Genomic DNA, 13,019 nt, shown 5'->3' with positions numbered 1-13,019 from the left:
GATTCCATTTATTCTCAGTCTGTATTGAAGTGAATATCAAATTAAATTACATAAGCAAATATAAATGATATGATTTTAGTAGTGTTTACATCATGTTTATTTGTAAAGTATGTTCTAAAAGTAATAGATTAAGTATAATTACATGGAATTTAGATCATAGTTAGTCTTATGAATCTTTACAGAGGTTTGATAATCTCAACAAATGTGGCCGGAAACATCCCACGATCGCCAGTAGTAGCCGATTCACCACGATACCAGTTTTCATCAATGGCTTCAAATAAATACACTATTTCACCAGGCTAAAAAAAAGAATTAAAAAGCATAGTGAAGTGATATTAATTAAAAGGAACTTAACATGATCTCAATTTGTCAATACTAAGATGATTAGTTATAGAATATTTCATCAGTTTACTTCTCATTTCGTTTCTATTCAATAGGTCATGATAAATTAGCTTAAAATAATAATTCTGTTGATACTGATAAATAATCGCATGCTGGGACACAAACGCTTTGGATTCTGTAGGGCATTCCATAGTTCGTCCACAAAATAACATTGAGTAAATTTAGAATCTTCGAGTGTCCAAAAGAATCAGTGGTTCAAATTTAAAATTCAGGTTAGTTTATTGAACCGAACAACAGCCATTCAATTCTACTGGTGATATTTGACTCACTCTAAACGAGAGTGACGTTCATCAATGATAGATTTAAACTGGAAATTAGGTTCTAGTGAACATATAGTTATAAATCAATTCATAGCTGATAAAAAATACATACTGACTACCATAAAATAATAAATCACGATAATCATGGTCCAGACGTTTCTCATTACTTTAGCCCTAAAAGTTACCATAGTTTCTATGATTGGTTGTTAATCTGAAACTGGAAACCTTCTGAACTGTCCTAAAGTAGGATAGTGTCATTTGTTATGATCAGACATAGTGATCTACTCATTTCGTTCCCAGTCTAATACTTAGCAGTTATTACATACGTCGTACTCAAAAATGTACAAGGTTTATTTTGAAATCTAGCCCAAATTCCTAATAACCACGGTAGTGATTCGAATCAACTTAGGTATAAGTCCTTATATTTAAAAGTGAAATTCGCCTATATGCCAATTACAAATGGTTCGAACGAAATGCATTCAACATACTACTTTTTTATTTGTCATCATACAACAGCTGTTCTTGCATCAAACTATATGAATCACCACCGGTCTTTGACACGATAATTACTCGACAGGTTATCCAAAAGAACGAATCTGCTCTTCTTTTATGTAGTGCATATGAAAGTAATCACATATTAACTAGTTGATTTATATCAATGTTTTGTGAGATGATTACTTCTATAGTGTTATTTAACTAAATTAGTAACGCCCTGAAAAGTTCCTAATGATGTTATCTACGATCCTTTTAGAAGTCTTTACAAATGGCAGCTTCGAAATCGTTCACCGTCCTTGTCTATCAACTTTTTAGTACTATGTCTGAACAATTATTCATTGGCTAATCAATTAGTCACATATTCAAACTCATTCAATTTGCTTCAACTTAAAGTAATGCTCAACCCACGAGCAGTCAATAGCTACTATTTCAACATAAATTTATCTGTAGGATCGACTAGGTATCACCATCCTATCAAATAAATAGTATACAAAGTTATAAGTCAGTAACTGAATAAGCGAAATGCAAATTCTGATTACCGATAAAGCTAAATCTTCATCAGTTTCCTTATCAAATGTATATAAAGCTTTGACACGTGGTCTAGCTTCCAAATAATAAGCCAGTTCATTTGAGTTATCAATAACTCGAACACTGGAAATGTTTACTAAACCGATAACACCAAACCAGTTTTCACATTTTATCCACTTTCTACTTGATGATGATGAAGATATTGAATACTGGAGATGAGAATCATTACGTCTGTCACAAACTTGAGGACTTGAATCAATACACTTAAGGATATCACCAACCTGTAAAGAAAAACATGAGGATAATAGATAATAGTGTATCATTTTATACGATGGAAACTTTTTGTGTAATCAAAACTGATTCATAGTAACAATGCGAAGGTAAGATAGACATAAAACGAGGTTGGTAATGAAGCTTTAAAATATATAACTTAGAAATCAAATAATCTTGTTTTGACCCATATTAAACGATAAGCTTGAGTATGCACCTTTATTCAACACGTACGTTTGATCTCATATCGAACCTGATATCTTCAGCTATGAAGAGGAAATGTAATCATGTTATTATTGGTAGATTACTGAGAAATTGAAAAGGATTCTCATATGTTTACATCTGCTGGTTAGCTGTTCAGATGAAGGTTCTTTGTCAGACGTTAATACACTCTTTTATTTCGTCTATTTTATACATTAATCGATAAAAGGATCTCAGTCTTAGTATTCAAAAGTAACATTGTAACATCTTTATTCTACTTTCTTGGCTTGAGAAGATCTAACAAATTACTATACTAGTTTCAACCATTCCGATTTTTCCAACTCCTGCCAAATTTCATTTTTAATACATATATATTTGAATTACAATGGCCATTAGGTATATTATTTCATTACATGATCTAATTTAACTGTTCAAACACTTGTATACTTCGTTATGCCATTATTACACATTTTTTACTAACAATTCAAGTAACAATAATTCTAAATGCATTTGTGCAAGTAATTTTACATTCTTAAAACAATGAGAATATGATTATTCATAAATAAGGTACATCAATCGGTTCATGATCTCAATGAAAAGGTACATCCAGCTGACGAGTCCCAAATAGGACGAAACGGGCGTCCTGGATTTCATTGTTAGCCACCATCCATCTTTGCTTATAATGCTTGTGACTTAAGGCAATATTGATACAACACACACAGTATGCACACATGCCAATAAAAGAGTGATCAAATGCAATCCTAAGCATCGATGAAAAGATTCAAATAAACAATACCAAGTGAATATAAGGTCACTTAGCTAGTAAACATAAGTGTGTAAATGTCTTGGTTTATTCTTTTCAGGAGCAATAACACAAATCACTTTAACTAGTAAACGCTAGAGTATTCTAAAAACATTCAATGTCTTCTTAAACTATAACTTTCACTAAAATAAAATCTAATAATGCTTAATGCAATATGCAAGTTGACCAAACCAAAGATGTATCTACTTTTAATAGGAATGGTCAAGATAATTCTTCAATAATAAACCTTAATTGCATAAAATAGAAGAAAGCATGTACATTAAAAGATTGACACAATTTACAGTTAATTGAAGTTCACCAGTTGATTCATTGCCCAATTGTTCATGTTCAACTATTAACCAATCATTTGTTGTAATCAATTTACTATGATTACTTTCTCCAGTAGAATCCATTAATGAATACTGATAATTTGATTCAGATCTTGGAGATTGTTGATCATATCTTATGTTTGTCGTCGGTTCTTCAGTCATTGTTTTTGAAACTTGATTATTGTTTGATGATTTCCCAGAAGAAGATAAACTTATATAAGCTTTCGATGTGATTAGCTTTTCTGGAGGTTTTATTACAGTGTACGCTCTTCTTAAATGACTATTATAATCAATATTATTTTTGCTTGTAGCAGAGCTATTATTACGAAATAATTTGGCATTTTCCACTATTGTTATTGAATTGACATCTGTTGATTGATCTCCATGATCGGTTTCAATACCATTATGCATATTTGATTCATTTAAATGTTTTAAATAATTCGATGCATTACTGATATTATTATTAGTAGTATTCATTACAGTATCATTTTTATTGTCGGTTGAATATGAAGTTTCTGTTGAATGATTTTTGTCAGTATCTAGTCTCTTCGAATTATTCACTCGTGGATTCAATGTATGTTTATTATTTGATGTTTTATTCGAATTATTTAAATCTGAAGACCTACTTGGAGATCGGTTCAATTCTGGAAGCAGTTTGCTCAGTACTGTCTGTTGGTTATTAACAAAAAGAAATAAATTACGATAATTAAGAATAATGAAAGTAATTTATATGATTGACCTCACGTCTAAATTACGAGAATAACAGGGAATAAATATCTACAAAGACAACGTTTTTGACGGTGAGATAAATGATAGTTAGTTTTATGGATTATATGTAGGTAATTGTCATACCTAAGTAACATAATATAAAATGTATTTGAATTGGTATTAATAATAGTATTGAATAATGATGTGTGGACGAGAACGATAATGAATGATTGTTTGCTTTGTTGGACTTGCAGATAGTTTGACAGGAGTTGGGTGAGTTATGTATTCTCCTATCTTCATTATTATTGTTTGTTGATTGTTATTAGATTGTGTTGAATTATTGTCGATGTTTGGTGTGGAAATATATCTACGTTCTAGTCAGGCTAATCACGTGTTCTTGATCTGAGTTGTGTTGAATTCCTGTAAGATAGACACTGAGAGGGTATCTAGTGTAGATATTTATCTAAGGCAAATTAACGTCCCATACATGTAGAAGAAGAAAATCAATCGTTATAACAATGAAGATTCTAAGTGTATAAATCAAATTGTGGTGTGTGCTACTTATACTGACAATTATTATTTGATGTTAGTCGTGAACAGAATGTCTTGCAGCAGAGAGACAAGAGGATCGAACAGCAAATAATGGGAACAGGATGCGATTTGTATGAAAGTGCAAGAACAATGAAGTCTGAGTCATTTTGAGACAATTGGTAGACATTTTGCAAATTAAGCATTTACTTTTATTAACAAGTTCTGTAACTTTGTGTTAAATACATTCGATTGTCCCTACTGGTGTTCTTGTTCACTTCAAAATCTTCATTTGTAAATTCAGCTTACCATTGTTCATTACGACAATTATTTGTAGTTCTATCAGTTTTTGATCGTTTTACAACTGATTAATTGAAACACTCAATTTTTTTCTTATTCATTTACCTGTAGTCTAGAAAATGTCGTACCTCGAAATTCAATTCTAAATTGTTTACAAAGTTACAAGTCAAAGTTTCTAATGTCTTGTTAAGAGTTTCGGTAGTATATTGGTATGCATTTATAACATAATACTATATTTGTATCGTTAAATAAATGGGTATTTATGCAAAAAATGGTTTGAAAGTGAACCACTTATGTACGTTAAATCATCATCGCTAGTTTACTATTACATTCCACTTTCATTCTAACTATATACTTACTTACTTACACTTGTTACCCCCCCCCATTCGGAGCATAAGCCACCGACAAGCATTCTCCATCCCACTCTGTCCTGGGCCTTTCTTTCTAGTTCTATCTAATTTTCTTTCATTTTTCTCATGTCTGTCTCCAGTTCTCGATGTAATGTGCCCTTTGGTTTTCCTCTCCTCCTTTGGGTTTAAGGATTCCAAATGAATGTTTGCCATATGATGCAGTTGGCTGCCTATCCTATCCACTTCCAGCGCTTCTTCCTGATTTCTTCCTCCGCTGGGATCTAGTTTGTTTTCTCCCACAGTAGGTTGTTGCTAATAGTATCTGGCCAACGGATCCAAATTATTTTGTGTAGACAGCTGTTAATAAACACTTGTATCTTCTGGATGATGGCTTTCGTATTTGTTCAAGTTTCCGCACCATACAGTAGAACTGTTTTGACATATGTATTGAAAATTCTGGCCTTGCTGTTGGTTGACAGTTGTTTTGAGATCCGGATGTATTTCGGTTGTAGATATGCTGCTCTTGCTTTGCCGATCCGCGCCTTCACATCTGATGTAGATGTGAAGGCCTGAAGCCCTCTGGAGCTGCTGCCGGTATCAAACCCGGATAAAGGAGGAGGGAGGTATGGGGTTAACGACCCAATCCCGTAGAAAAACAACTCGCTAAAAAAGCGCTTACCGGAAAAAAAATACTGACCACATACTTTAAAAAAATATCCGACAAAAGATTTTATAACCTAAATTAACTTTAAACATAATCTATGCATACATCATGGAGTTTACTTTGTCTAGCTAATAGGTAAATATAAAATAAAATTTTGTGTATCAAAAAATTAGCTTACTTCAACCAATAAAGGTGAGTGATACTTTGTAGTTTTAACCAAAGTTTGTTCTCCTTCTTCCTCTTCTTTTCTTTTCTCATTGTTTGTGTTATTGATTGTCTCATCTTGAATTTTTGTATTAACATTAAGGTTATTATTATCAGTACAATTTCTAGTATTATTATTGTTATTGTCATGAATATTATTCATTTGTGTAAATGATTTTAAACGCTCTGATGATGAAGGAGCTGATGAAATTAACAAAGGATGTGATCCTGGATACAAATGTTTTGCTCCAGATGGCATTTGTCGACTACGATAAGAAACAATACCTTTTTCTTGCAACATTTGAGCTATTTGTGATATCGCAGTTTGATTTCTTGGTTTCAATGAATTAATCACAGGTGGTGCATTACAAGTTTTAGGTATTTGTTGTTGCTCCTGTAGCTGATCAGTTGATGTTGGTGGTGGTGGAGGTGGCAGTAGCGGCGTTGGATTTGATGCAAGTCGTGACTTGGTTTGTGATGTATTTGGTGGCTTAACAATCGAATGTGAGAAAGGTTTTGTAGAAACTTGAACACGATTAGGCAATAGATTATTGACTGGTAAACTTGTACTCAGTGGCTGAAAATTTACAAAAGATATTGTACTAAATATAATTCTATATTATAAATATGGGTACAAGGTGATTTGTTAACAAAAAACAACAAAATTTCATAGTTTTATCTACAGACTAAAGATTAAATGGTTAGGTATCGTCTACTAAGCGGCTTCTGCATCAGTGGGCCTCAACATACACAAAGGAAAAACCAAGATCCTCAAATACAACATGGAGAACGCTAACCCAATCACACTTAATAGTGAAACTCTGGAAGATGAAGATTCCTTCACATACATGGGAAGCATCATCGATGAACAAAGAGGATCAGATGCAGACGTAAAGGTGAGGATTTGCAAAGCAAGGGTCGCATTCCTACCATTGAAAAACATATGAGACTCAAAACAACTTTCAACCAATATCAAAGTCAAAATCTCCAATACGAACGTCAAGACAGTTCTACTGTACAGGGCTGAAACTTGCAGGACTACTACAACCATCATCAAGAGGGCGCAAGTATTTATGAATGGTTGTCTACGCAAGATACTCAACATCCGTTGACCGAATACCATCAACAACAACCTACTGTGGGAGAGAACAAACCAGCTTCCAGCTGAAGAGGTAATTATGAAAAGATGTTGGAAGTGGATAGGACACATATTGAGGAAGTCACCAAACTGCATCACGAGGCAATCCCTAACTCGGAATCCTGAAGGGAAACGTGAAAGAGGAAGCTCGAAGAACACACTTCGTCGAGAAATGGTAGTAGATATGAAAAGAATGAATAGCAATTAGAAAGAACTGGAAAGGATTGCCTAGGGCAGGGTTGGATGGAGAATGCTGGTGAGCGGCCTATGCTCCTTCATGAGGAGTAACAGGTGTAGGTATTAAGTATCGTCTACTGATCAGTAATTATAGATAAATCTATAATTAAAATGTGATGGCTTGAAAGAACAAAACTACTTATTGTCAGTTTATTTACAACCTTATTTAGAATGCTTGACGTCAAACTGCTCGAACTCCTGCAGAATAACTTCAAATTTAACTTCTCTGTATAACACTTTACATAGTTTGTTGAATCGGGGATTTTACGTCATAAAATTTATTATCTTTCATAATTTTAACAATAAACAATCATCATTACAGTAATCGTTACACTATAGTTCATGATACAAGAAAGTTAAACCACCAACAGTATTTATAAAAATCTGTTATTCTTACTGATGTATGTAAATCTAATAATGAGGTTGAATCTTCCTCCTATGGAGCTCTATCCCATTACAATTTAAGTGGAGTCATTTAAACGCCTTATTCACAAACTTAAAGGTTTTAGTCTGATAGCGCATTTTGTGAATAAGAATCCGAAATTATCTTTTTTGTAGAAATAGGTATCTGTCAAAGTTCTTAACGAATCATGCAGATGGGACGAAACGAGAGGCAGAATGACAGCACCAAAAACACTCTATTCTTAGGGATGAGATAGGTACGATATCTAAGAAGTACTTTGGGAACTACATTCAACGCAACACATCTATACTCTTTGTTTAACCAACTATAAGTGAGTCAACAAATTTTGAGTGAAATCACCCTCAATGCATAAAAGGGAAAGGTATGAAGTTCAGTCAAACTCAACAATATGCTACATATTCAAACACTTCTCCATAATGTTTCTATAGCTTACAATGTTAAAACTTGTGTCTCAGACTAACAGTATGAACCTAATGAATGAACCTTGAATGGCTTCTATCACAAACCTAACTTTACCTGGAATAGCTTTTGATAATGTATCACTTTGTATGTTTCCGTCACATAGCCTAGTAATTGAAACAAAATGATAGCCGTTTGTTTTGAGTCCTACTCAAACAGCGTATGTCATTAGTGAAGCTGACAAATCTATGACTGCACATTCCTAACCTAGTAATATTGATGGAAACGGGAGTTTTGAAACTAAACTGAAATTAGTCTACAGGGATTTCTGTTTCCAGTATGGTCCACTGAAAATCACAATAATAATGAGTAAACTGCATATTTAACCAATGTTAACTACAACTTACACTGATTACCACGACGTGCAATGCTAACGGGTGTTGGGGGTGGTTGGAAGAAAGTTAGAGGCGGCCAAACCAAAACGTGGCATCAGTCCACAAAGTCACTAACTTCTGGTCTTACCCATGTTGGTAGATGCAGACTACTTGGTTGGGATCCGTGTGACTATCGTGACCAATGGTTGAAGACTCCTGGCGACATGGCTCAGAATCGATCACAATGGCGTCGATGTTTACACTCTCTGTCTTCCCTCAAACTACGAGACTAAAATCGCTTCATATCTTTCTTTCTACGTACTAAATCTTTCTTCCTGTACTATGTCCTTATATGCAATCTTTCTTTTATATTACCACTACTGAATTAACTACTTCTATGAATCCGGTGTTCATCTTGTTGTTCTAATGCGGTATGACAACTTGGACCGATGCATATATGTGCCTAGTCTTACGTTGCAGCTGACTGACAATTTACACTAATGATAAAGACTAAAAATTTAAGTTAACTGAATAAAGTTGGAAGACATTTGTATTTTCTAGATTAATGTTAATCAAACCCTCATAGAAAAGAACTTTCTCTAAACTAAACTAAATTAAGTTTCGATCTTTGCTTTCTATCATCCTTCTAAAACAATCTTTTAAGTAAAATATATACGATTTTGGCTTCATGAATACGTCGTTAAATTAGCCACACATGTAGAGTGGCTTACAGAGTACATTATATTAGTCAAGAAAGTGTCCCAAATCTAATCAACCTTAACCTATTTCAGCAGTTGAGATCACGAGTCAATTGAAGCTAGACCACCATGGAAAACCTGGAAGCACTGGACGGCCGTTTCGTCCTATTGTGGGACTCCTCAGCAGCGCTCATCCACGACCCCGCCTTGCGGGATTTGAACCCAGGACCCATCAGTCTCGCGATTCAATCGACTCGTGATCTCAACTGTTGAAATTACGACAATCTCCACAAAACCCCTTCTGATACTAAACCTATTTCTACGAAATATCTTTAATAACAATGAAATAACTCTTGATGCCTGAATATAAAATCTTTTTTATACATCAATAGGTTAACTTACAGTAGAGCAAACTTTGTATTCTGTATTGGCTAGATTATTAGTAGGGCTTTTATAATTTAACAAAGAACTTGTGGTTTGTGAATTCAATGAATCTGTTGAATTTGATGACTAGTGATAACGAAAAAAAATGAAGAAAAAAGGTAAACAGAGAAATATGTAGAAAAAATATCTTTTTATGAATACTTCTATTTAATAAATAAAACATTTACCATGTTCATTCATTTTCTGTATTAGTTGTTTGAAACTTCCAACTGATTTTTAGAACTGCAGTTGATCAGTCTCTTATTGGCATATATGCATCTTGTGAGGATTGTCTTGATACTACCTTAAGTCACAAGCATTATAAACAGAAATGAATGATGGCTAACATTGGAATACTGAAGTGAACCTTAACTCTCAGGATGCAGGTTCATCCAGTAGACTAGTCCCAAAATAGGACGAAAGGTATGTCCTTGATTTCACTGCTAGCTACCATCTATCACTGTTTACCATCTTAGTATAACTAGTAATGTTTGTATAATTGGATGTAATTTAAAACAACTGCTTACTTTTACTCTTTTAAAGTAAAATACACAGATACAAGTAAAACAACACCAAGTGAATTTGAACTTCACACCATTGCATAAGCAAGTGGCTATCAAGACTCAGTAGCTAAGTGGATAACGCGATGGCGTTCGAAGCGAATTGTACTGGGTTCGAGTTCCAAAGTGAACATCAACTCTGGGATGCAGGTACATCCAACTGACGAGTCCCAAATAGGACGAGACGCGTGTTCTGGATTCCAATGCTAGGCACTATTCATCTTTGCTTGAAAACCTTGTGACTTAAGGCTATATTGAGGAAGTCCGCACAGGATGCACATATGCCAACATGAGACCGATCAATTGCAGTCCTAAATAACAATGGGAAGATACAAGAAAAACAACACCAAGTGAATTTAAATACACAGACAGTTGTAAAATTTTGACCAGTTAATTAATTGAATACATGATGTCTTCAAAGTTGCTAAATATAAAAAATATATCAATATTCTTTTCCAATTTCTAGTAAATTTCTCAGTAAACTACTTATTTTTAGCACGGATTTAAGAATTTACAGTAAGACATTCTGTTGTTCTAATTACACAATGAATGAAGCTACAAGTTTTTAAGATGAAATGATAAAACCTTTTTTGATTTTCTTTGTCTACTAAATTAAATTAAAGTAGTCAATTGAAATATCGCCAAAAATCTAGGTATTGAACAATTAAAACTGATAAGAACACGTGTTAGAGTTGGAACATAGTAAATATTTCAAGTTATCAGTTGGTGGTCATAAAAATTTCTACCATAAAAATAAAATTTCACAGCATGTTTAAACGATAAATCACAGTTTAGTAGAAAACTCACAATACATATGATTATTTGTGACTGTTTGTTGGATTAGTTATACAATCGAACTCAATATAACTGAATATATGAAAATGTTACGATACCGAAAAAGTCACTTTATTGACTACGAAGTAATTTTTGTTAGTTATGACCACTTATTCTAAAGTGAATAGGTTCAAAACACTGTTATTTAAAACATATAGATATATAAAGTTGTGAAAATAAAGTGCACCTTACAAAATAGAGTGTAAAAGCATTTATCATAATAAATGGTCCTCATAATCACTTAAGGTTTGAAGTTAGAGGTCAGTAATTCGTAAATCATTTCAAACATTAACGTCTACATATTTATAAGATAAAATATTTTTTTACCGATCTGGATCTTCAGTTTCCCATAATGATATTATTTAGTTCATAGTGAAGTGAATATTTGATGAAACGCTAACGAATGAAATATCTACGAACAGGTGAAGGCATATCTTTGGTGCATAATACTTACTTAATAATAATTATCTAAATCTTTCGGTTTAAAATACAAAGAGTAAATTCAGTAACATTTGGAAGATTTCATTCGGAAACCATGAATTACATAGAATCTTGATTACCTAAATTAAATAATCACAGTAAAGCTTGACAATGGAGCATATAGTCAGTACAAATGCAGCGACGAATAATCGTCTTATTATGTTATTCATTCGTGGATTAGTTGAAGTTAGACATGAACACCATTGGATTCCCAGTGGATGCGCACTGCTGAGGAGTCCCACAATAGAACAAAATGGTCGTCTAGTGCTTCCAGGTTTTTCATGTTGGTCTAGCTTCAACTGACTCATGATCTATACTATCAAAATTATTCATATTTATCAAAGGGACTGATTATTTTAAAAATCCTCCTCCATTATAAATGTACATAGTCTATGTTTGCTATGCTCAACGACAATCATCGTTTTTCGGAATGGATATAAAGTATGTTTCTATCCCAAGTATAGTACAATATGTGTTTTAAAAAAATACTATCTTCCATAATATTTCGCTAATGAGAAATGAATGACTCGGAGAGACGACGTTTACGTTCAGTATGTTCAGTATTAGTAGTAGTACCTTTCAAGTTGTGAATTCACAATAACATATGTAGGCGTTTATTCATTCCCCATAGTCTTTCCAAACTCCTGAGTTATGTGTTTCAAAAGAATTCTTGCTTTGATTCATTTCAAATGAATCATATCTATTGATATTAACGCTGTTATAAATTCAAATTGGGATCATCATAGTGATTGGTACCTAGTCTTGATCTTATGATAATTGGGTAAATAAGAGACGATTGCACTGAAATTCATTCATCATATATATATATATATATATATATATATATATATATATATATATATATATATTTTACAAAATGAATAATGATGATATAATTGAATGGAAACTAGTAGAACGGCATTGGTTACTCTTGAAGGTCTATGGTAGGTAATCTATTGAAAAAGTACAATTTCTCTTAATTATTATAATACTATCAGACGGGTTTTGTGAATATTATAGTAATTTTAATGGTTAAGACCATGAGTCAGATCACAATAGAACTAATCGGCCATTCAGTGCCTCTAGGTTTTCCATGGTGGTCTAGCTTCAACTGACTCATGATCATAACCACTGAAATTATTATAATAATGTTCACTTGCAAAAGATTCGCAATACAGAATAAAATTAAAATGTAACTTCACAATAATGATGGATGAAAAGAAACAAAAAATATTCTTTTAAGTTATTTGTCATAATATAAAACAAACTAGAATGTTATCACATAATATTGAGTAGATAATACTCAAGGAGGAGGCACCAAAACGGCACCAAATAGATATGTACCACATAGATCATTCGATTTGTGTGAGGGCTGGAATACTGCCCGGGTAGGGTACTATCCAGTATCCAA

The 13,019-nt window shown here is 33.1% G+C and overlaps 1 protein-coding gene across 2 annotated transcripts in view; it reads right to left on the bottom strand.

The window, feature by feature from the left end:
- The window catches only part of SORBS1_1 (Sorbin and SH3 domain-containing protein 1), a gene marked incomplete at its 5' end in the record, with an annotated part of 50,059 nt that continues 37,040 nt past the window's right edge, over window positions 1-13,019 (bottom strand). For both annotated transcript variants that reach the window (XM_051215117.1, XM_012943853.3), the window contains 5 exons: window positions 1-299; window positions 1,697-1,966; window positions 3,261-3,956; window positions 6,016-6,618; window positions 9,714-9,821. In XM_051215117.1, the coding sequence (XP_051068295.1) occupies window positions 177-299; window positions 1,697-1,966; window positions 3,261-3,956; window positions 6,016-6,618; window positions 9,714-9,821 (1,800 nt within the window). In that variant the 3' untranslated portion in view covers window positions 1-176. The remainder of the gene's footprint in view (window positions 300-1,696; window positions 1,967-3,260; window positions 3,957-6,015; window positions 6,619-9,713; window positions 9,822-13,019) is intronic.

This window comes from Schistosoma haematobium, chromosome 2 (genome assembly GCF_000699445.3).
Source record: "Schistosoma haematobium chromosome 2, whole genome shotgun sequence".
Lineage (NCBI taxonomy): Eukaryota > Metazoa > Platyhelminthes > Trematoda > Strigeidida > Schistosomatidae > Schistosoma > Schistosoma haematobium.
This window is presented reverse-complemented; position numbering and strand designations above follow the sequence as displayed.